The sequence below is a fragment of the Nyctibius grandis genome, chromosome 1, assembly GCF_013368605.1.
Source record: "Nyctibius grandis isolate bNycGra1 chromosome 1, bNycGra1.pri, whole genome shotgun sequence".
NCBI lineage: Eukaryota > Metazoa > Chordata > Aves > Nyctibiiformes > Nyctibiidae > Nyctibius > Nyctibius grandis.
In genome coordinates, this window is record NC_090658.1 from 116,107,226 (window position 1) to 116,130,705 (window position 23,480).

The 23,480-nt window shown below is 50.0% G+C and overlaps 1 protein-coding gene across 2 annotated transcripts; it reads left to right on the forward strand.

Moving 5' to 3' along the window:
• Positions 1 to 12,574: 12,574 nt before the first annotated feature.
• On the forward strand, positions 12,575 to 20,990 carry KLF11 (KLF transcription factor 11). 2 transcript variants are annotated; one of them, XM_068405869.1, is made up of 4 exons: positions 12,575 to 12,653; positions 14,838 to 15,092; positions 16,432 to 17,422; positions 19,450 to 20,990. In XM_068405869.1, the coding sequence occupies exons 1-4, from the start codon at positions 12,612 to 12,614 to the stop codon at positions 19,752 to 19,754; spliced, it is 1,593 nt and encodes a 530-aa protein (XP_068261970.1). In that variant the 5' UTR covers positions 12,575 to 12,611; the 3' UTR covers positions 19,755 to 20,990. The 2 variants fall into 2 exon arrangements, with proteins under 2 accessions (XP_068261970.1, XP_068261980.1); XM_068405879.1 differs by lacking the exon at positions 12,575 to 12,653 and having other exon boundaries at positions 15,033 to 15,092; positions 16,409 to 17,422.
• Positions 20,991 to 23,480: the final 2,490 nt, after the last annotated feature.

Below are 23,480 nucleotides of genomic sequence, written 5' to 3' on the forward strand. Positions count from 1 at the left end.
TTTCCTTCAGGTCCACCTTCCAATTCCTAAATGCTTGGGGTTAATGATGCTGTTCAATGCCATCAAATTTATCAATATTTAATTTCTTGGCAGAATCTCCCCCCATCTCCCTGCTTTGAAAACCTTCTCTCTCTGATCCTCAAGGTTTTCTACACGCTGCATTACACACATCCATTACCCCGCTGTTATTTGCTCCAAAGGTACATCTCAAGGCTTTTACGAAGCACATTCGAGCTCCCTGACGACAGCGCTCGGGCAGATGTAATACAGCGTGACAGACCCTGTGTATGCCATAAAGTGCCGAGATAGCAGGTGAAAATCTGGCCGGCGGCGACCTGGCTGCCTGCAGCGGTGCTGGGTTTTCATACCCAGGTGAAGGGAGAAGGAGGATGTGGCCTGAGACTGGGGAAAAAATAAGCTCTGAGCCAGCTGAGTCTCTCTTTGGCTCTGAAATGGCAGCACAAACCTTCAGGTTAAGGACAGGGTATTCACAGCTCAGTTACTTCGGTCCATCACTCAGCTTGGAAGGAAAGGAAGGGTGGTGCTTGTGGAGCAGAAGGAGCTGCGAGCAAGGGCTCAGCTTGACCATGAGGTTGGGAATTGCTGGATGTGTGGGGAAAGTTTTGGGGTGAAAGCAGCATTTCTATCCAGTCCGTGGCCTTTCCCATCCAGATGAACTGTGAATGTTCATCCTCAGGCTGCTCTTCACAGAGTCACCACGTGGTTGAGGTTGGAAGGGACCTTCAGAGATCATCTGGTCCAACCCCCCTGCTCAAGCAGGGCCACCCAGAGCCAGTTGCTCAGGGCTGTGTCCAGATGGCTTCTGAGTATCTCCAAGGATGGAGACTCCACAACCATGCTGGGCCACAGCCGAGTGCCAGGCAACCCCTGGCTGACACCCTGGAGCTTGGCCATCTCCTAGTACACCCAATATTTTCCTGCTCCGGCCACTGTGGATTTTAACTAGAAATGGGATCCACGTCACAGGCATCACAGAGATCACAAGATCGAGCTCTCCTGGAGGTGAGAAAATCCTGGATCTCAGGGCTTTGCTCTGGGCAAGCCTCTTATGCTACTTTCCTCTCCCCTTTCCAGCTTTCCATTTCCTAGGCTGAAAGACTGAGTGCTGAGGAAAGAGCTTGAGCTTGCTATTGAATACGATGTAAATGGCTTTTAGTCACAAATTGAGCTAAAACCAACAAAGCTGGAAAAGGAAAAAAGCAATCCTGGAATCAAAACAGCCCAAGCAACTCTTTTGAGTGGAGTAAGCCATCAGATGTTAAATGGCTTATTTCATTACCGGGAACTCAATCAAAGCCAGCATGCTTCCTCCTGGGCAGCAGCTCAGCAGCACGGGATGCCCACTGGGCAGCGAGGAGGTCTTGCTGTGCCCGGGAGCAGTACGTTATTTCTACAGGAAAGTGAAATCAAATTTTACAGAGAAGGACAGATACTATGGGGTGGATGTCAAGAGGATGTGGCCAGACTCTTCTCTGTGGCACCCAGCAACAGGACAAGGGGCAATGGGCACAAACTGAAACACGAGAAGTTCCACCTGAATATGAGAAAAAACTTGTTTACTTTGAGGGTGACAGAGCACTGGAACAGGCTGCCCAGGGAGGTTGTGAAGTCTTCTTCTCTGGAGATGTTCAAAACCTGCCTGGATGCAACTCTGCGCAGCGTGCTCGAGGTGAACATGCTTTGGCAGGGGCTTGGACTAGATGATCTCCAGAGGTTCCTTCCAACCCCAACCATTCTGTGATTCTGTGAAAGCTGAGGCGACAGAAAATCTGTAGTGGGAAGAAGCTGGACAGAGCTCCTTCAGCTTGAAAGACCTGGGAAAACGTTAACTAGCAAAGCCCTGCAATAGTCCAGAAGGACAGGAAAGAATCAGGTATTTCACCTACTCAGCAGAGGAGGAAAGTCAGACCCTTGGGGATATTGGGGATGACAACTGGTGTATGAAATGTGGATTTTTCGCACTAGCCAGTCTCCTGCCTCTCCCCCCATCAGGTGTGTTGGAGGGACCTAAAGAGCCTGAATGATGCTCGAGGGTCAGTTGTGGATCCTGGCCGTAAGACCTGGGTGAAGTGACGCAGCCTGGAGGAGGCAGCACCTGCGCCGGCTCCGCTGGTTTGTAGCCTGGTACCCACAGCACACGCGGGGCGTGCAGATGGGGGCACCCCTGGACAACATTCATGCCCTGGAAAAGCTCTGCAATGTGTGGCACCAGCTTGTTTCTCTGCTCTGTTGGCACCATGGAAGGATGTCCAAGGGGAAAGAAATTCAATGTAAACAGTGTCGCCCATACTCGGGCAGGGGAAATAGCCCAGCTACAAACCAGAAGAGCCACGGCCCAGAATTAGAGCCTGAGTTTATTTCACGTTAGTTGTCTCGCATCTTCTTAACGTCCTGAAGCACTGCAGTAGTAGAGGAGGAGTGCACGCCCAAAGCTGACATAAGGATTACCTGTTGGAGCGAGTCCAGAGGAGGGCCACGAAGATGATCAGAGGACTGGAGCACCTCTCCTGTGAAGACAGGCTGAGACAGTTGGGGCTCTTCAGCCTGGAGCAGAGAAGGCTCCAGGGAGACCTTCTAGCAGCCTTCCAGTACCTGAAGGGGGCCTACAGGAAAGGTGGAGAGCGGCTTTTTACAAGGGCAAGTAGTGACAGGACAAGGCAGAATGGTTTTAAACTGAAAGAGGGTAGATTTAGATTAGATATCAGGAAGAAATTCTTTACAGTGAGGGTGGTGAGACACTGCAACAGGCTGCCCAGAGAAGTTGCGGATGTCATAGAATAGAATCATAGAATGGTTTGGGTTGGAAGGGACCTTAAAGATCATCTAGTTCCAACCCCCCTGCCACAGGCAGGGACACCTTTCCACTAGACCAGGTTGCTCAAAGCCTTGTCCAATCTGGCCTTAAACACTGCCAGGGAGGGGGCAGCCACAAATTCTGTCAAATGCTTTGTACAAGTCCAGGTAGATGACATCAGTTGCTCTTCCCCTATCCACCAGCACTGTAACCCATCGTAGAAGGCCACCAAATTTGTCAGGCATGATTTGTCCTTAGTGAAGCCATGTTGGCTGTCACCAATCACCTTGATTTCCGTGTGCCTCAGTATAGTTTCCAGGAGGATCTGCTCCATGATCTTGCCAGGCACAGAGGTGAGACTGACTGGCCTGTAGTTCCCCTCCCTGGCAGTGTTTAAGACCGGGTTGGATGAGGCTTTGAGCAACATGGACTAGTGGAAGGTGTCCCTGCCTGTGGCAGGGGGGTTGGAACTAGATGATCTTTAAGGCCCATTCCAACCCAAACCATTCTATGATTCTGAGATTCTATGATTTACCCATGCCATGAAAAAAATGGGGATTCCTTGTCTTTTTTATGTGAACAGTGTAAAACTAAGAGGGAAAGTGCCCTTGATGGGAGGCATTAGGATCTCCACTGTGCAATGGGAGTAACAGCAAGCACCAGTTCTGAGTCCAAGCAAGCACCAGTTCTGAGCAAAAGCAAGTCATATACAGTCACATTCAGCAGCCCAGCCTGGCAGGATACTTTATCCAAGTAGCAAGTGGGGTATGTTCTGCTTCTGAGCAAGTGGGTGGAGGAGACTGAGTCAGCTGTGACCAGCAATGCTGCTGGAGAAGTATCACATGAGCAGGAATTTTGGTTTTCCAGCTCCTTAGCTGGGGCAGGAATGGGATACAGACATCGCTGGGGTGAGACACCCCCCTTAGACACCAGGACAGGGACTTAAACTGTTAAGTGACTCAATGGCCACTGCCTTTTCCCCTAAAAACCCCAAAGGCTCAGAAGAACATAGGTGGCTTTTATTTGTTCAGCTGTTAATGGAAAATGTATTTGTCAGTAGAAAAGTCCTATACTTGATTGTGTCTGTTTAATATATACAGTTAATTGTAAAGCAGTGTTAATTCCCATTATATATACAGAGGACACCCAGGGAACGTAATTATTAGTTGTATAGTTTGAGTGTAAGCGTTAGGGGGATATTACCCTTGCAAGCTTCCCATCCCCAGCTCCTGCCTTAGGGACGTGTCCTTTTGCCTGGGTTTGCCGTCCGTCCTGCAGCGTGCAGCTCTTCTCGGCCCTCCCCAACAGGAAGGTGGCATTGGAGAGGGACACAGAAAGCCCGTCACCTGTGAGGGAGCGTGGGCTGACTCAGCTGGAGACAATGTGATTTTAAGAGCACCTTTGTTTTGCTGACCAAGCAGTGTGTGGGGAGGCCAAGGGAGGTGCGAGGTGAGCTCAGATGGAGACCTTGCGACAAGGAGCAGCGACAGGAGTGGCACAGCACAGTCCAAGGAAACTGCAAGAAGGTGATGCCGCAGCCAGAAACCACACTGGTGAGGAGTTTATTTATAAATATAATGGGTTAGCGATCGCATCTCGGTTCGGATGTCAGTGTGGTGTGACAGCTAGCTGTCATGGGGAGGATTTTATACAGTAAAATGCACGGTGGCACTCACTCAGACCTTAATTCGGGCATTTATGTTATGTCATAGGAAGCAGCAAGCGACGCTGAGTGTGCAGAGCACGGGTACATCAGCTTTTGCCTCTTGCTTGTCTGCTCCTGCAGACCCCGTGTGCCTGCGAGCAGCGAGGTGGAGAGGATCGTGCTCCTGCTGCGCTGGTGACCCCACAGCCAGGTTCTTCAGCCCTGGCTGGGAAATGTCTGGAGGCAAGCAGGGCTGAGCCTCGGTGTCTGACAGGACATCCATGTGCAGGAGGGTGGTGGCAGAGGCGTGACTTCATGTTTGGTGCCAAGGTTGGTCACTTGAAGGCAGCTGTCTCATCTGTCCCCTTCTCCTCCACACAAGCTCTTGTGCTTACTTCTGTCCAAGCATGCCCTGGCTGGTCTCCTGTCCCTCCTCAGCCCCCTCATCTGTCTTGTTTTCAGTGACGGTCATTAATTGCAACCCAAGATGGTTATTTTCTTACATGGATCTTCCTTACTCTTAACATTTTGCCAGGAGAGGGCCAAGAAGGTAGAGGGAGAGGCTCTTTCTGTGGGGCTGGGGAAGGGAAGGGTGGGAGACACAGCTCCAGGGAAGAGCAGGGGAGGTTGCAGGATGGAGGATGTGCACCAGGGATTTGTGAGTGACTAATTTTCTGGGAAGCGCAGGGTCAGGAGTCACCATGGGGTGGGAGGAGAAAAAATACAGATGAGGCACTAGCCCAGAAGCAAAATGGACAATCATTTTAAGATCTGCTTAGAGATGTGATCCAAGAGGCAGTAACTTCTCATTGGGCAAACAGATGGGGGATATCATGGCCCTTCCCAGGCATGTAAGAAGGGCCCCGTTCCCAGTAAGAGGTGTTGGGGGAAGCCTTTGAAGATGCTCAGTAGCGTTGTCTCACGTTATCAGACATGATGGGGGATCTGAGCCATGCAGAAAGCCCCTCTGATGTCAGCCTGGTAATCCAGAGGAGGTGTGAGGAATGGGAAAAAGTGCCAGGATCTTAAACAAACTCCACCTGGTGTCAAAACACCTTTGGCGAACAGGCTGCTGCAGCCGTGTGGGAAGACTGCATTGACCATCTCTTCTGACCACACACGGACCTTGGCTGAGAGTCGGCAAAAAGATAATTAAAGACATTGATGAGACAGCTGGACACCTGCGATCAGCAAATCCTGCTCCCCCAGATCTCCCCTGGGCTTGGCACCGTGCTGTGCTTGGTGCTGTACAGGTCAATGTGGACAACGTCCTAGAGGAGGTAGCAGTGTTGGTACTGGAGGACCTTCTCTCTGCCTGCGAGAACACCCTTGCAGACTCCGTGTGCGAGGCCACTCCTGCGCAGTAGAAGTCTGTGGTACCAGTCACCCCCAGCTGGGAGTGTGAACCATGTCCCATGGTCCAGAAGTCGGTCTCTGGTCACATGGGACATCTTCCCAGAAGCAAGTGCTGCATGAAAACACTTCGGAGTCCATAAAATGTTAAAGATGATTCAGGATGAAACATGTGTTGGCCCATAGGCTTGAGACCTGCCCAAGCAAGTCCAGAGATGACCAGAAGAGCGGAACATTGGTCAGCATTGCTAGTGCTTTAATATACTGTGTGTCAGAAAACACGCGTGTTGTGCCATTTGGGGTACTACTTATACAGAACTTGTTTAGCATAACCTGCTTAGCATTAGCAGCTAAATTTGCTGAAGCCTTAGGCTGCAAGCGGTGAACTTTCACCTAGATATGTTGAACTTTTACCCAGCTAAGTAAAAGAAGGCCCCAGAGCCTGTTCAGGCTGGAAGATAAGGAAGGTACACTCATTAACAGAAACTGCAACTTTAGAGATAAGAAACGGCCCACCTAGAGACAATGATGGGACCCAATGAAGAACGGGAAGACCCCAGACCCTAATATTACTATTGGTCTGAACTCTCACGTGAGGGGTGGGGAACTGAGATTGTAAGGGTATAATTGCCATGCGGTTTCTTTGCTCAGGGTCCCTCTTCGGAGGCAGCTGGCTCAAGCTGTAGCGCTACTAATAAGAAGCACTTTTATAGAGAAATCTATCATTCGGCTTATGAGTTCAGCAGAACCCTGGAGTGGAACCCTGTTACGGTGGCTGGCGTGTGTGATTTCCATAACACGCGTGGTTTTAGGTAACAGTAACACTGAGGTCAAGAGAACAGTGAAAACAATGAAGATAGCCACTTAGGCAGAACAATAAATAAACGTCATTTTTATTTTTGCTGGCATTTGAATCCTTCTCCTGGTGCCACTAAAATCAGATCAGGGCACGAAGAGCAGCAGTCGAAAAAACTGCTGGTGCACTCGAGCGAGCAGACAGTGCACGAGTGTGTCATGCTTATTGCTGTCACTTTATTATTTCTGTTACGGGGGATCTCTGGACGGTCCTCACCTGTAATCAATATTTGTGGATCAGATTTTTTTAATTTAGCAAACATTATGTTTCACATACCCAGAGAAAAATCTGGTTGAGTGGTGATTTCTCTCTGTAGCACTGCCAAGTCTCAGGAAGCGTTTGATGCGGTTGGTATTTTTTCAGGTAGAAACCTGGTTTTGGGAGTGGAGAAAAAAAAAACTGGCAGTGTGCGTTTATTCTATAAGCACCCAGGGTCCAAAATAAAATGGGAAACAGTCTGCTTGACTCTTCCCTTAAACCCCTCCCTTTTGCCGTAGCCTGGCTGTGTTTCCTTATGATGTGCTGGCTGCTTACCCGCTCCTTGGACGCTTCTCCATGTACTGAAAGCTCAATCTGTTTCTGAAAGTGAATACGAAAGATGCAGGCGAGGAAGAAGTCGACTTTCGACTCACACCAGTTGGGGATGGCACGCAAGGGCCGTGTTTTTCATCCTCCCTTTGAGCAAAGGCTGCTGTGTCACAGCCTGTCCCTGCTAGCAGACACGTACGCAGTTTGCCGGGGAGGGCTGGGGCTCCTCGCCCAGTGTCAGTGGGGGATTTGCTGTGCTATGGGGGGATTTGCTGTGCTATTCGATAGCCCGCAGCCATAAATGAGACCTCCCCTTTGGCAGCTGGCCCACACACAGCGTGACGAGGTGGAGGGGCCGCACGTTCACACTCCCCTTCCCTCCTACGCGCTGTCGAGCACTGCGCTCGCTGCTGTCGGCACGTTGGGAGCGGGTCCCTTCAGCTCCACGACACTGCCGTGCAGGGTGACAGGCATGAGAGTGGGAGCAGCGAAGGAGCAGGAGGTGACTGAGCGGTCTATACGGACACACCATAAAAGAAAGAGGCAATCCAACAAAACATCGTTCACACAGACCCTCGCTGTCAACTGGGGCCAAAGGCTGTGTAAAAGCCCCTGAATTTATCGTCGCTTTTGCATTCAGAAATTATTCTAGTGAGAAATATTCCTTGTTGGTCTGTTTGCTTTTTTTCCCCTTCTCTGTTTCTTCCTTCCCCCCTCTATTCTTCATGGATATCCCGTACATGACTCTATAAATCATCTATAAACTATAGATGACTATAAATCCCTTCTATATCTCTGCTATTCCCACTGAGGTCAGTGCATTCACCCCTGGGTGAATCCCCCCGGTCCCGCTCCTGCCCTCAGCCGGGGGCTGCTGCAGACGTTTCCATCAGCTGGTGTCAGGGACCCCCGGGCAGAGCTGCTTCATTTGCCCCGTGGTGGGGTCTTTCTCCTCTGGCTGCTGCTGTCGGCCCAGCACGTGTGTTTTGGGGCAATCCGGGGCTGCAGCAGCTCCGGCTGCTCCACCCTTCAAGCACACAACAGAGTAGGGAGAGGTGATGGAGGAATGCATCCTGGGCATGCATAGCAGTCTTTCCTTTCTTCTCACGTCTCCTGTACGATAGCTCTGACTGTAATTGTCTATATTTATTTAATCCCGCCCCATTTGCTGGGCTATCTGTGTTTGCTACAGTAGCCTGCTGCTGGATTCAGCCAGACCAGATGCCACTGCCAAATTGCACTAACTCCAAAGCTGCACCCCAGACAACTGCTTTGGTCTATTTTTAACTGCTGGTAAACATTAGGAAAACTGTCTGAGCCCAGAATATTCTTCCTCTAGTCTCTTTTGAATTGCTTACTGTATAATTATCTGCAAAAACGGAATGGGGGAGAGCTGCCTGTGTGTCCTTTTGTGGCTTTCAGTCTACAGTATTAAATATTTCCCTCCTACTCACACGCAGTGTTTGATTCTTTTCTTGTCTTCCCAGCCGAAAGGATAAGATAACCCGAGCGGAGCCCTCTCAGCCCTCCGCTGAAGCGACTTACATCTGCTCGTTCCTACATCGGAACAAAGACATTGTCTATCTTTGACAGAGAAAGCTTTTCTCTGAAGTGTTTGCCAACAGTCTGAGTTAAATATGCCTTTATAAAACCAAATGGTACTCGGAGAGCCAGATCCGGAGGACACCGGAGCAGCAGCACTGCAGGGGCAGGCTGGCCGAGGGTGGCTTTGCTGGGCCGGGGGCTGCACGGCCACTGCCATGCGGGGTGGGGGCACCGGCATCCTGCAGCCACCCCCACGGGTAGGCTCCTCCGAGCTCTTCGGAAAGGAGCGTTGGGGATATTTGGGCCCTGTTCCAGGTTACTCGCTCCAGGAGGGAAACCGCAGCCAGCGTGGATCATCCCGATGAGCGCACTGGTACATTGCCAAGGAAGCTGTGCTGCTGGTTGAAACTCACAGGGAGGGAAGTCGGTGGGTGTAGGCAGAAGTACAAAGAAGCAAAGTAATATTAATTGTATTAATATTCACCTTAGGAAACAGAAAGAGGGGAGGAGTAAGAGCGGGGAGAGGAAGAGAAGCTCTAGGCTGTTAGGGCTGGGGGCTTGGGCTCTGTGGGGTTTAGACCTGTGCTCTGCTGCTGACATCCGATGCGAGGATGAAGAAGATGCTCCTTCCTCATCTAACACTGCCTCAGCTGGCAGCGGCAGAACAAGGCAGACCTGGTGATTTTGGTAAGAGCTCTGAGGATTATATTAAAGACCTTAGTTGCCATTTTTAGCTCAGCAAAGGGAACACAATCAAACACATTTTCCCTCTGGTGCCAGTCGGAGTACAGATGTGTAACATTACTTCTTTCAACTGGTCTTGCACCCGTGCGCTGTAGCAAGGACCCCCGGTCCAGCAGTTTCCACCTGGGGACTCAGAACACGTAGGCAGAGTCTGTGGTGCGTGACATGGGAAAACATCCTGCTGGGAGCTGGGAGAAGTGATCCACTCAGCTGCCCTGCGCCTGCCTCTTCACTAGCGAGGCTGCTGTGCTGCCTTCAGATGCTATTACTCAATTAAAAATCTGTGCTGTAAATGACTAAGGCTGTGCGTGTAAGCGCTGTAAGCAGAAACTGCATGTGTTTCAACAAGCAGCGAAGACACAAATGCAATCGTTTCTCGACTACAGCAGAACTGGAGAGAACGCAAAACAAAAAGGCACAGTATTTTCCTAGTTTTACAATTCCCTAAAGGTTTCCCTCGAGATGGGACTGTGCAAGTGGCTGTGGTCTTACAAGGAACAGCTAGTGATTTATCGAACAGGCTCATACCCTGTACCCCCACTGTGCCACCCCTCATTGTGCTTTTTGTCACTGACAGCATTTTCCCCGAGTTTGTTTCATTCCCTGTCACACAACTGATTTCCCTTTGCGAACATAGCTCTTTAATGTTAGAGCTGGCTTTGCAGTTTGAATCATCAGCATTTTTCTCACTATCATAAGGCACAGGGCGCTGTCACACAGGCTATGGCTCCAGCATGGTAGGTACTACAAACAGAAAGCTGCTTGCAACCTAAGCACAGCACGAATTGCTGGGCAGAGGCACGAGCTTGTAGGTTGCAAACCGCGGGCAGGAACGATGGCATGCAGGAAACCCCGAGGGACCTTCTGGAGTGAAGGGCTTGTAGCTGCACCAGCTGCTGCAGCCCCTGTGGGATCCCCCACAGGGGAGATGGTGGCAGGAGGCCTGGCAATGGGGGAAAAAAGAGAGATCAGTATCATAGAATCATAGAACGGTTTGGGTTGCAAGGGACCTTTAAGATCATCTAGTTCCAACCCCCCTGCCACAGGCAGGGACACCTTTCCACTAGACCAGGTTGCTCAAAGCCCCATCCAACCTGGCCTTGAACACTGCCAGGGAGGGGGCATCCACAACTTCTCTGGGCAACCTGTGCCAGTGTCTCACCACACTCACAGTAAAGAATTTCCTCCTAATACCTAATCTAAATCTACCTTCTTTCAGTTTAAAACCATTCCCCCTAGTCCTATCACTACATGCCCTTGTAAAAAGTCCCTCTCCTGCTTTCCTGGAGGCCCCCTTCAGGTACTGGAAGGCTGCTATAAGGTCTCCCCAGAGCCTTCTCTTCTCCAGGCTGAAGAGCCCCAACTCTCAGCCTGTCGTCATAGGAGAGGTGCTCCAGCCCTCCGATCATCTTCGTGGCCTCCTCTGGACTCGCTCCAACAGCTCCATTAGGTTAAATACGGCAGGCACTGGGGAGAGGTGCAAAGAGGTAAGGGGAACACCCAGATGGACGGGCCAAGGAGATCATTATAATTTGGTGTCCGATGGGCTGGGCAGTGGTAGCTCTGGGGAAGCTGAAGTACGTGAAATGTGCAGTAATGGAGACCAGAGACGAGCGCAGTCCAGTGAAGCTTTAGAAGCTACGTGCACAGCAGGGAAGGACCAGGATTCAGAAGAGCTGTAATGGAAAAAATGAGCCGCAGTGGTCAAGTGAAGGTAGCAGCAAAAGGAGATGAAAGAGTCAAGATAATCCCTCCCATGTCCTCCACATTGATAAGCAGGATGTCCTGTCTTGAGAAACCGAGGAAGGAAAAAGCAGAGATAAACCAGCAGGAAAAAATGCTTGTTGCTGTCTGCATTTTGCTTCAGCCGGCGGCGAGGCATCCCACGGGCGCCGGCCGGGAGAGCGCTCGAAGGGCGAACGGCCGTGGGTGGCCCAGGGCGCCCAGGCCTGACCCTTCCCAGGCCCTGCGGGAGCCGAGCTGGCCACGGCGAGACCGCGGGCACCGGGTCGGTGCCGCCGCCATCACCACCAGCGTTCGGTGCCATCTGGTAAAACCAGAAACTGGGTTCCCACCCACTGCTGGGAACCCCATGGCCGACACGTGTCAGCTTCCATTAAAAAGAGGAAAACAAGGGGCTGGGGCCTGGAAGGTGAAGTAGCAAAGAACACGCTTTTAAAAAGAAAAAACATATGTGATGGTTTGAAGACTTCCCGAGAGCCGCCTGCCAGGCTGGCGCAGGGGAGGCCCTGCCCGGCCGCGCGCAGCCCCTGCCGGCTCACAGCTCAGCAAGGGCCGGGGCCACGGCCCCGGGGATCAAAAAAAAAACCGACTAACGAGTCTTAACACGTTTTTGGGGGTGGCCGGGTTATTTTCAGTGCCGGCTCCTCTGCCCGCCCCACCTCGCAGAGCCCTGAGGCGGCCAGGCGGGCTCCCGGGCCCCTTCCCCGCCCAACGCCGCCGGCGGGACCTCGGCGACCAGGGGGGAGCAGCTGAGAGCGCGGGGGCCCTGCGGGCCGTTACCCCACAACCCCGCCCGGTCGCGGCCGGGCCGGACCGAGAGAACGCGGGCGGGGGGGTAGGGGTGCCTGCGTGCCGTGCCGCACGCACCGCGGGGGGGGGGGGAGCCGCGCCCCTGCGCCCCGCCCCGCCACACCCCCGCGCGCACGGGCATTCCCCGCCGCCGCCGCCGCCGCCCCGCCCCCGCCCGACCTTTCCCCTAGTTTCCAGCGCGCGCTCGGCCCCGCCCCCTCCCTCCCCGCCTTCCCGCCCGCCGCCGGCTGGGCCCGTGCCCACGCGCCGCCCTTCCTGCCGGCAGCCCCGCGGCACGCCGCGATCACGCCGGCCGACCGCCGCTCATTGGCTGGGCTCTGGCCGCGGCGGGCGGTGATTGGCTAGTAGCCGGCAACCCCCCCCCCTCCCCTCCCTGCCGCTCCCCCCGCCCCGCCCGCGCTGTCTGGCGCGGGGAGCGTTCCGCGGCGCTTTCCCCGGAGCCGCGCGGCTGCCGGCGGGCGGGGGAAGGGGAGGAGGCGGGGGCGGCGCCGGCTGCCGCTGTGTGTGTGCGCGCTGCTGCTGCTCCGGCTGCTGGTGCTGCTGCTGCTCCCCGGTCACACCGCCGCCGCGCCATGCACGGCTCGCCCTGCTCGGAGATGGGAGATGCCCCCGCGGTAAGCACCGGGCAGGGGGGGGGAGGGGGGAAGGGATGGTGGTGGGTGGCAGGAGGAGGAGGCGAGCGGGCGCCCGTCCGGCGCGGGCACGTGCTCAGGGGCGCGGGGACCGTTACCGCCTCAGCGGGGGCGGCGGCCCCTGGGGACCGTTACTTACCCCGGGGAGGGGTCGTCGGTGGGACCGTTACCCGCCGCGGGGGGTGGTGGGCCGGTGCCGTTCCCTCAGGGGCGGGTGTTGCCCCGCTCACCTGCCGGGGGTCGGGCGGCGGCCGTCTGGGGGCGGCGGCAGGGCGGGAGCTGCCCTACACCCCCCCCCCTCCTCCTTCCCTTCCCGCCATCCGCCCCTCAGCGGCGCCGCCCGGCCGGGGGCACTCGCCGTGAGCGGGGGGAGCGGGCGGGCGTGGCGCGGCCCCCGCGGGCCGGGAGAGGCGCTGCCCGGCGGTGGGTGGGGGGCCCGCACCGGCCCTGCCAGCTGCCCGCGCACGTAGGGCCCGGCAGCCGGCGAGGTGATGTGAGGACAGGCGGCCAGGCGCGGTTAGCCATGCGCTGGCAGCGGGAGAGCCCGGCTGCAGCGCTCGCCTGGAAAAATGGCTTTTTTAGGTTGGGGTTTTTTTTTGAAGTGAGGATTTTTTCATGTTTCTTTAGGGAAAACTGCTCTCCTGAAACGTAGGGTTGGGAAAAATGTGTCTGCTGGCTTGGTTGCCTGCGATCACGCTTTGAGGAACACTCGCAGCTTTCGGGCTGCTCAGTGCAGAGCCCCGCCTGGTGTGGCTCCCGTTGGACAGGCGGTCCAGGTCCAGGCTTGCAGGCAACACCGTTTTTTCCCTCATTGCCGTTCGCATTGTTTTCAGTGGAAATTCTTAGAAGTCTCTCTCAGAGCAGTTAATCGCTTTAGAGTGCTTTAACCCCTTCCTGCCCCCCAGTCTTGACATCTCCATGTGTGGTACCTCTTGTTTCAAGCCAAAGTCCTATGTGAGGCAGTACTGGCATTTTGGATCCATTAAGTTTAGCATGTTTGCTATATATGTCCCTATAGTGGAGACAATGTCTCACAGCTTTGCATCTTTGTGACGCTGTTGAGCCAGGATCATTCCACCTTAGTTAACAAAACTCAGTAACAAAACTCATTGACTTCGGTGTGTGATGTCACCCGACACGTATAGTTCCCTCTAGGGCTTCAGGCCACAGTAACGGTGTGGTGGTGCTTGCTGTTGCTTTTTTAGTTAAAACCCTTTTGCTACAGTATATAAGCCCTCTATGTAACAGCATTAGGCTCAAGATTCTTGGTCCATGCTTCTTAATCCCAGCCTTAACAGTTAGTTGATGTACCTGAAGACTGGAAGAGTTTGAACGCTTGAGACTGAGCTGGCACGTGAGCAATAACCCAGCAGCGCCGTGTAGCTTTTGGAGTCACTGCCAAGCACTGCAAGAGCTTTATGAAGTTTGTCTATCCTTTCGCAGAGAAGTCAAGTGTTTTGTGTACATGTGAATGCATGCACACACACAAATTTTCTGTGATGCTTGCAGTTGGAACAAATCAGTATAATTATATTTGTCTTCACCTTACTCGTAGTGCATTTTGGGATACCTAGCACCTATGTAGTATCATGCCTTTCTAAAGTACAACACAAACAATTCCCACTGCACTTTGAAGGCTATATTCCTTCCTTCCCCCAGACCTTGGCTTCCCTATTGGTAAAAATAAGATTAAAATGCTTTTGCAAGGTGTGGCACCCTGAATCATTGATCATACCTTAAAGCATCTTACTGTCAGCTGAAATTTATCTTCTAAATGTTACCAGAATGAGATTAGTGCTGAATAGCAGTTGTCTTTTGGGTCCAGAAAACAACCGTATCTAAACAAGGTTGGAAGTCAGGATTTTTTTCCTCTTTTTGCTTGTATGCAGGCATGGGTTGTGTTTATTCAGAGCAGTGTAATCCAGGAAAGTAACTCTAGAAAGGTGAGCTACGCAAATACCCTTTTTTTTTTTTTTTTTTTTTTAAAGCGTAACAGGGGTAAGCAGATGAGCTGGTGGGGGAGGGTAAGAGTTGAGCTGGTTGATAAGTCTTGCCGCGGGCATGGGCTCTGTTTCAGATGACCTTCATCGTGAGCAGACAGTATGTGGGTGGTGTCAGCTTTGTATTCTGACTTGTTCTAATAGCCAGTAATCCGATTACATTTAGGTTGACATTGTGGACATCTATGAGTCTATCCGTGAAAGGCAGCGTCATGACAGCGAAAGGTCTACCTGCAGCACCTTGGAGCAGAACGACATCGAAGCCGTTGAAGCGCTTGTTTGTATGAGCTCCTGGGGTCAAAGATCGCAGAAAGGTGACATGTTAAAGATAAGGCCACTTACGCCCTTCTCGGATTCTGGTGATTTCACAATGCACGCTGAGGCTACGCCTGAATTACCAAAGGACTATTTATCTACTCTGGTAAGAAAAACATGAATGCAAAACAAATATGCCTGACATCTGGGAGTTATACCTCTGCAGCGTTTTAACTTGGCTGGGAAAGATACTTTGCTCATGTGTCCCTGTGTGGAACAGCTGTAGTAGAGCAAGCGCTGTGTGTATATGCATAGAATAGTGAGGTGGGCATGTTGAGTTTGGGTTTTTCTGCTGTCTCTGGAATGGCAGCTGTAGGGATTTGATCCCTTATTAAATCTGGATGTGAAAGCCCTTGCTGACAGGTTATTTAATTTGACAGGTGCGCTGAGGATGCTGTCTGGATGGTTGTTGTAGGTTTCTTGGAGCACTTTGAGTACGAATGGCAGAGTGAGCCTCGGTGATTCACACCGACTTATCTGCAAGCACTATACGAAAAAGGCTCTTGATGACATTTGGCTTCACTCTGGTCATTATAAGAGAAAGCACAGGTTACCATTATGAAATAGACAATTTAATTAGTTTTCATGCTATGTGTTTGTACGTGTATTGTGTTATTTCTCCACAGCATTGATCTACTCTGGCTGACTAATGTCAGTTGACTTACAGTTTTTTTTGTTGCATTTTATGTTGCAACAAAAGTAGGTATTAAAAAAGGGCTTGATGCCATTCAGGTTTCAGACAGTTAAGGTGCATTTCAACCAGTAGGCTTCTAGTATGCAGTAATGCCAGGAAAAAGGGGAATAATAGAAGAAAGAGGCTGAGATAGTATGGCAGCTGGTTGGAGGATTTCTCTTATACTTCTCCTGCTTGGTGTTGGCACTGTCTCTTGAGCAGTACAGGAGACAGGTATGAGATTTCAGTGGTAAAGGAGGAAGGAGAGGTGGTGGCAGCAAGAAAGCATAGAGAGAAATGGATGAATAAGAAGGGACAGAGCAGTTCCATTTGCCTGTGTCTCAGAAGTGGCCACCAGCTGGTGGGGTGATCATTGATAAAAGATCTAGGGCTTGCTGGAAGCTGGACATTGAAATGGTACAGTACTGGTATCTGTTGCTAGTCTGTTTTGTGTGAACAGCAGAGTGCCCGTAGGCTCTTACAGCTGCTGAGGAGAAAGGAATGAGAGAGTTTTTGGTAGCGCAGTGCGCAGACATGCAATGTTTCATGCAGGTTTACATCTGCCTCATTACCTTGCTTTTATTAATATGCTTTTGAGCATATTCAGAATGGCTATCAGAAGATACAATGTATATTTTAATCAGTTTGTCCCAAGAGGCAGGTTCTGAGATTCTGGGGAGGTGGTGTAATTTTATTCTTCACAGTGAAGACAGTGAAAAATTGTGCTATGAAATTACACTGCTGTATAGTGGTGTTTTCTTTTTTTTTGCAGTGCATGACCCCTCCGCACAGCCCTGACTTTGTTGAGCTATCAGCTGCTATGCTTCTCTCCTCACAAGTCACTTACTCCAAACCAAGGACTGTCATGGCAAATACAGCTGCCTGCTCAGTCACATCAGCGACCGGTGCCTCTCCCATAACCAAGCCATCTGTTATCAACCTGGAGCGACAGTGCAGCCAGAAGCCAGTGATATCTGAATCCTTTGCCCCTCAGCCTCGCAGGGCCATGGCAACAAGTGTGATACGTCACACAGGTGATAGTTCTGCTTACCATCACGTTCCTGCTGTGCAAGAGAAAACAAAAGTAACTTCAGGCTGCAGCACTTCCAGAGACTGGTGTGGAGATGACCGAAGACATTCCAGACTGCCACAGGACATGTGTGCTGCGGATGATTTAATTAACAAAACCTCTCCAGTTCATCAACCTTATGCATGTGACTCCAGTGATATTGTGACCAGTAAAGGACAACTACCAGTCCATCCTGTTTTGCCACAGACCCACTTACCAAAGAATTGTGAGAATGACTTGCAAAAAAGAGCTACCCCAGTGACACCTGCCCCTGTTTCAAGCCCCCAGGTTCTCTGTCAAATGATCCCTTTAAATGGACAAAGCAGTATGATCAATGCCTATGTCAAGCCTTCAACTCCAACAGTCTCAACTCCCATGAAACCTATTTTACCGCAGACAGCCCCGCTCTCTCAGCCTGTACTCATGGGACCTTCTGTGCCTCAGGGGACTGTCATGTTGGTTCTTCCACAGACTGCTGTCACACAGACACCGCAGTGCCCGCAAACAGTAATGACTGTTGGGAACACCAAGTTACTGCCACTCGCTCCTGCTCCCGTGTTCATTGCTTCTGGTCAAAGCTGCGCCCCCCAGATGGACTTTTCTAGACGGAGGAATTATGTTTGCAACTTCCCGGGGTGCAAGAAAACCTATTTCAAAAGTTCCCACCTCAAAGCCCACCTTCGCACCCACACTGGTGTGTATGACAGGGCGGGTCCTTTGTCGCTCCGGCATTGGCTTGCGTTGGGGTGCTGAAATGCACATTTTTTGAGGGGAGGGTGTGGGAAAGTGAAGAGGCAGGGGATCAGGAAACTTGTACTCATCTCGGAGAAGGGAGGAATGTTCATTTTCTGTGGGCAAGCAAAACAAGACAGACTTTGTTCTGAGACCTCAGCTGACCCCATAGTGTTAGTAGAATTTCACGTGCTTTAGTTGGAGCAAAGCTTTGCCGTCTGTGTGTGTGTGTTTAGATTTGAGTGGAATCCTGCCATCTGGACTAGATCGAAATGAATTGTGCAACTCCCTTTTTTTGGGGCATGGAGAGGTCTGGTGTAAGCAAACCGTAGTACGCGTAGTTGGTCTTAATTGTTATATGAATAAAAGAAAAGAGAGAAAGTCAGAATCTGCACATTTTTCCAGAGTTTTGTCTAGGCTATGTGGGAATGCATTGAGATTTTGGGCGACTGTGTTAGGAAGTAGAGCTACTGCGGGAACGTAGCAGTTTATTCAGTTACAGAAAGGGAATTTTAAAGGTAAATGAAAATTAATTGTAGTTAATATGTGCTGATTTGCTCCATAAAATCTGGTCAGTGTGGAGATAGTATGCATGTGTTTTACTTATCCTTTTTCTGGCTCCAAGATCCTGTTAAGTTAAAACTAACTTTGAGTTCTCAAGGACTATTTCTGATGTTGAGGGACAGGCATAGCAGGAGATTGGTACAGAATAGCTCATTCAAAAGTTTGTCTAATTGTGTTTTTCCTTGGCTTTTTGCCCCACCCTCCCTTGCCCCACAGACACTGTAGTTTTGGATGACAGCTTTCATGACAGGATTTGCATTAGTTTGCCAGCTTGTCTTTACAGTTTCTTTAAGGAAAGAGCTTAAACCCTGTACGAAGCTGATAATCCCTGTAAATAAGAGCTCAGAGATAGAATAATGCTTCTACTTCTGGCTTGAGAGTAAGCGCTGCAGGCTGCTGAATCAACCTGGCACTACAGGATAAACATAGACCAGCAGCAAGTGTCTCGCTTGAAGCGCATGCTGCTGCTGCTCCGTAGGGAGGCTGTGTGTGTCCCTGTGTCGTGATTAAGACTAGGACATCTACGGGAGGCGAAGCACGCTGACCCCTCACTGGCCAGTCTGTGTTACAGGGTCGAGGGGCAGAGTAGTTCACCTTTCTCTTCCTACTTTTGTCCTGTTCACTGAGTAGCTAGGTGGAATCATGCATACCAGACATAGAACTTTCCTCTCAATATCTGAAAGAAGAGCAGCGCTTCTGTGGGGCTTCCTTTCTGCTGGACACTTTTGTTCTGCTCCAGAGTGTTGCCATAAATCTGGGTCATGTGGTAGATGTTTATCTTGAGCTTTACGGGGTTTGCAGACAGTAGATCACGTTGTTTAGGATAGGTCTGATGTTAAGCAGGATGAGCAGAAGCTGATGTGGACAGTGTTCCTGACTGCTGTCCTTCCTGGGTATGCAGAACTCCCCCAGCTGTCTGTCGGACCTCCGGCTGTGTGGGGACGGCAGGACAGGCCTTCCTCAGCAGCACCCGCTGGGGCGGTGTGTTTGTGCGTAGGACTGGATCTCTCGAGCGGCAGGACTCTGAGGCTCGATTCCAGGCTTCCTGTTTGCCCACGGCGTTTGCTGATGGCATGCAGGGGCCGTGGAGCTGTGGTCATGCAGGGGTTGGGGAAGGGGGCTGCTTCTAGTTCAGTCAGTGGATAAGGTAGCTTTATGAAGAATCTTCTTCTTTAAACTAAGGTTTTGGACAATTAAAAAAATAGTCTTGATTAAAGAACATTTAAAGAGATATGAGAGAAAAAGTAGAAACGATATCTATGATTTTTCTCTGGAACACAACTTGAGCTTAAGCTAATGCTGACTGTGCACATGAGCAGTTCTGTGGAATTCATCAGTTTTTGAAAGGCAGGATGTAAGTTGGTTCTTTGATAAAGCTGTAACGCAGCTGCTCAAAAGTAAGTTATGCTTCTTTATATTCTGCAGGAGAAAAGCCTTTCAGCTGCAGCTGGGAAGGCTGTGACAAGAAGTTTGCCCGCTCAGATGAACTGTCACGCCACCGGAGAACTCACACGGGAGAGAAGAAGTTTGCTTGTCCTGTGTGTGAGCGTCGCTTCATGCGCAGCGATCACTTGACCAAGCACACCCGCCGCCATATGACCACAAAGAAGATCCCCAGCTGGCAGACAGAGGTTGGCAAACTCAACAGAATTGCCATGGCAGAGAAACCGAAAAGCAGCAATGCTCTGAGTATGCTCATCCCCATGCCATCGTCTGTCTGTCAGGGCTAGCGAGAGAAAGCTTCTCTACAAACTTTCTGAAAATCAGGAAGAGCTCTGACAGCTACAACAGAACTGACAGTGGCTTTTTTTCCCCCGTGATTGTGCATACTTTAGTTTCCTTTAGGTCCTCTGTTAATAATGCTATGCGAGAAATCCATCCTATCTTTCCTCGTCCCTTCCCTGTTCGTTTTTTTTCAATACTTGGGCAAATGCAATCACCAGCACTTCAGGAAAGCAGAACTCTTTGGAAATGATTTTGGCAATAGGTTAAAAAAAGTCACTTGTAATGCTTGCTGTTAATATTTTGATGGACAGTAAAACAGGGTGATTTTTAATTTTTATACTGGTATTTTCTATACCAAATATATTTTGTATTTATTCATTTTGGTCTTGATATGCAGGCAAATTACTTGACCTGCATTAGTAGGGTTGTGCAGGATGAGACCCAGAGTTTTGGAAACTCTTTTTCAGTAAACCTAAAGAATTGCATTCAGAGTATTATGTGTTTTGTAAACACATTATATTTGATAACTCGTAGTGCTTGGGATTTTCACACTTGTAGATCGTGATCCTGCAATGGGCTGGTGCTGTTACACCCTCCTTACGCAGGTGACATTGGAGGTTTGAGATCCAACTGTGTCATCATTTTTAAAACAAACCAAACCAGAATGACTCTTTCAGAAAAGAAGTGTTGAAATCCTCAACATTTTATAAATTCATATCCTTTGCAAGTGGAAGTCGTTGTAACTTCCGGTAGAAGTTTGACGTACTGGGCATTCCTGAGTCCACACTCCACCGGAGCAAAATTTGGAGGAGCCAGACTGCTCTGATGGAGGTAGAAGCACAAACACTGTTTAGAAGCTTTGACACTAAAAACCACGCTTTACTTTCAGTCCTACTAAACCAGCATATCAAAATTACAGAAAAATGCAAAAATGGCAAGGTAACCCGTGAATAATTAGCTGGGTCTCTATTTTTTTTTTTTTGAGTACAGGAGAAATAGAAAATTAAGGGTTTTTTATGTATCATGAATGCTTGTGCACCTTATAGGAAATTGTTGGAGGCTTTCATTTACCTGTATCAAAGCACCAGAGGAAGTACTAATCATGTCTTGACTTAAGAAATAGCCACCGTGTCAACTTGATGATGCTCTTCATGTGGCCTTATACTTCTCCACAGTACTTTGTATGAAATCACCCTTTTCTATTAAATGAGATATTCTCTCTGTTGAATGGATTTTCTTTTACACCAAGTGTAAATATGGCGAAGAAGTGGAATCACTGGCTGCAGGAGTGCTGTGTTGTAACGGCATGGTATGAGTAATAAAACGAAATGCCGTAGCACAATCGGCCTGCTCAGTTTCCGTGGTGTGGAAGGACCTGCGTACGTATTGTAGCAGAGCTGCTGTGCTGTGAAGCACGAGGTTGTTTTGCTGGGAGACAGCTCACCTGCTGGGTGAAATATTTCTGTAGGGTTTATTCCTTCTGGACTCTTCTTCCTTCAGCCACTCCTGTGCTGAAGCTTAGTTGAGCACTGAGGAGGACTTTTTTCCCTGGTTGTGTAAAATGTGGGTAATTAGGAATGCTCTCTCTCTTGTACTACTTTATTGTTCTAAAATCCTGGTCTTGCTTCTCGGTGGGGGCAAAGCACGGTTCTATGGAAGTGCAGACTTGCTGATCTCAGCCAGCACTTCCATGAAATCGGCAGAGACCTATTGCAGTTGAAAGCAGAATATATCATAATTTTTTACACTTAAGTCTATAGTTATATTTAACAGTAGTAAGTTTTCAGACTGTACTAAACTAGAGTATTGTGCTAAGTGTACTGAAGTTTTTGTGCCTGACCTTTGAAGTGTCCACGTCCCGTTCACTCGACAGGCGCTGTAACCCCACTGACCGCAGCGTACGTGCTGCTGAGCGTGTGCGTATGCAAACCTCGTGCTGAAACCCCTCTGCCTGGTAACGTGGGTGCTTGTGTTGCTGTTCTGCGTCGATACCCAGTTTTCCAAATTTGTGTGGTGAGGAAAGACATTGCTGCTCTTTTTTTTTTTTTTTTTTTTTTTTTTTTTTTTGCTCAGGGGTCCCTTAGCACAAGAAGTTTGACTTTTGGATGCCATTTTAGCATGCTTATAACTGGAAAGTGCGTCCTGTCTCAGTCCAGTAGCCAACGTAGTAATTTAATTTTTTTTACAGACATTTATGGTGATCACCTGAGCAAAACAGTTTGGAAACTCAGCTCATAATTTAATAAGTTGTCATGTTGGTTTGTTGCATCATGGGGGGGAAATGATGGACTGGAGAATACGGCATTTCAAAAAGCGTGGTGCGTATGTGTGTTACGATGTGGAATAGTGACGGCTCCCTCTTCGTTAGCTTTACCTGCCCTGCGATTCCTCGCAGCCCGCTCCTGCGAGGTGTGCGCTGCCTTCTGCCACCCCTCCCCGGGACGTGCAGCTCTTTCTCTTGGGGATGTGTGTGAATAGCTGAGCTGCAGCGTGGCTGCCTCTGCGCTGTTTGCTGTTTCTATTCCTTCCTGCTGTGTAAGGGTTATTTATGGATTAAGCATGACTGGGGTAACTGCTCTCTTTGCACTTTACTGCCTGAACTCTATTGTTCAGTCTTCTTATTTTGAGCCTATATTTTAAAGAAATGGAATCACATTTTTGTACCTGTTTTTAACTTTTATTAAATAAAAAGTATGTAATGTGACTGGTTTTAAATCATCAAAAAAATTGTGAATTTTCAGGTTTCATACACGTCCGTTCCAGAACTATGTAAATCCATCTCGATTAGGTTATATATCTAGGCCAGTGAAGACTTTGGGACTTGCTAGTTCACTTGTGAAGGCAGGACTTTTTGGGTCCTGTTGTAAACTGACCAGTGCTTGTCCATTTATAATTTTACACAATGCTGCTTATGTATTTGCTAGAGCACGTACACCACCGCCAGGGTCTGGGGTTTTTGCATGCTGTCTGAAAACACGAGTCTTGGGGTTCATAACTGTTCTAGCATGGCCTCCAGAAGCTATTGACAAAAGGTGACGGTCTGAGTGCTGCTCTGTTAGCATCACAAGCTGTGCATGGCATGAGTGCTGGAAATAAAGAAGAGATGAGAACTGAACTCAAAAGATGGCTGCATTTGCCCTAGTTCTTCCCGTTCCCGTGTACCTGCGCTCTGGAGGGGAGGTGGCTCTGGCAGGCCTCCGGGTCTCAGCTGGGAAAGAGGTGTCCCAGCCATGGTCACAGCAGCAGCAACTGCTTTAAATTTTTAAGTATCTCTGCTGTTTCTTTCCCTCTGACCGGTTCCCAAATTGCAGCAATGTTTATTTCTAGCAGGTCATGTTTTAATGGAAGAGAAGGAGGGGAGAGGGTGTAGTGCCACCAGCTTTCTGTCACAGCTTTTCACTGCGAGGTGACTCAATCTCTGCAGTCAGAGCCCTCAGAGAGTGAACTGGGTGACTCAAGGCTTTGTCTGCAGAAGAGCCCACTGCTCTTGCAAGTGTGCAGAAGATGAAAAGAGAAGATCCCATGGATGATTCTGCTCCTCCCTCAGGAGAACAACTGGAAGGGAAGGCTTTACTGAGGGATCAATGCTCTGGCAGAGTAGGACAAACCCTTCAGCTCCTGGGCTCTGCAGGTCTCCGGAACGCTTTTGACTCCCAGGGGAAGATGTCCTGCCTGTCTGTTCCTACTACTGTTTTTTAGGAAGATTTTTCTGAGCATCAGGTCATATCCTA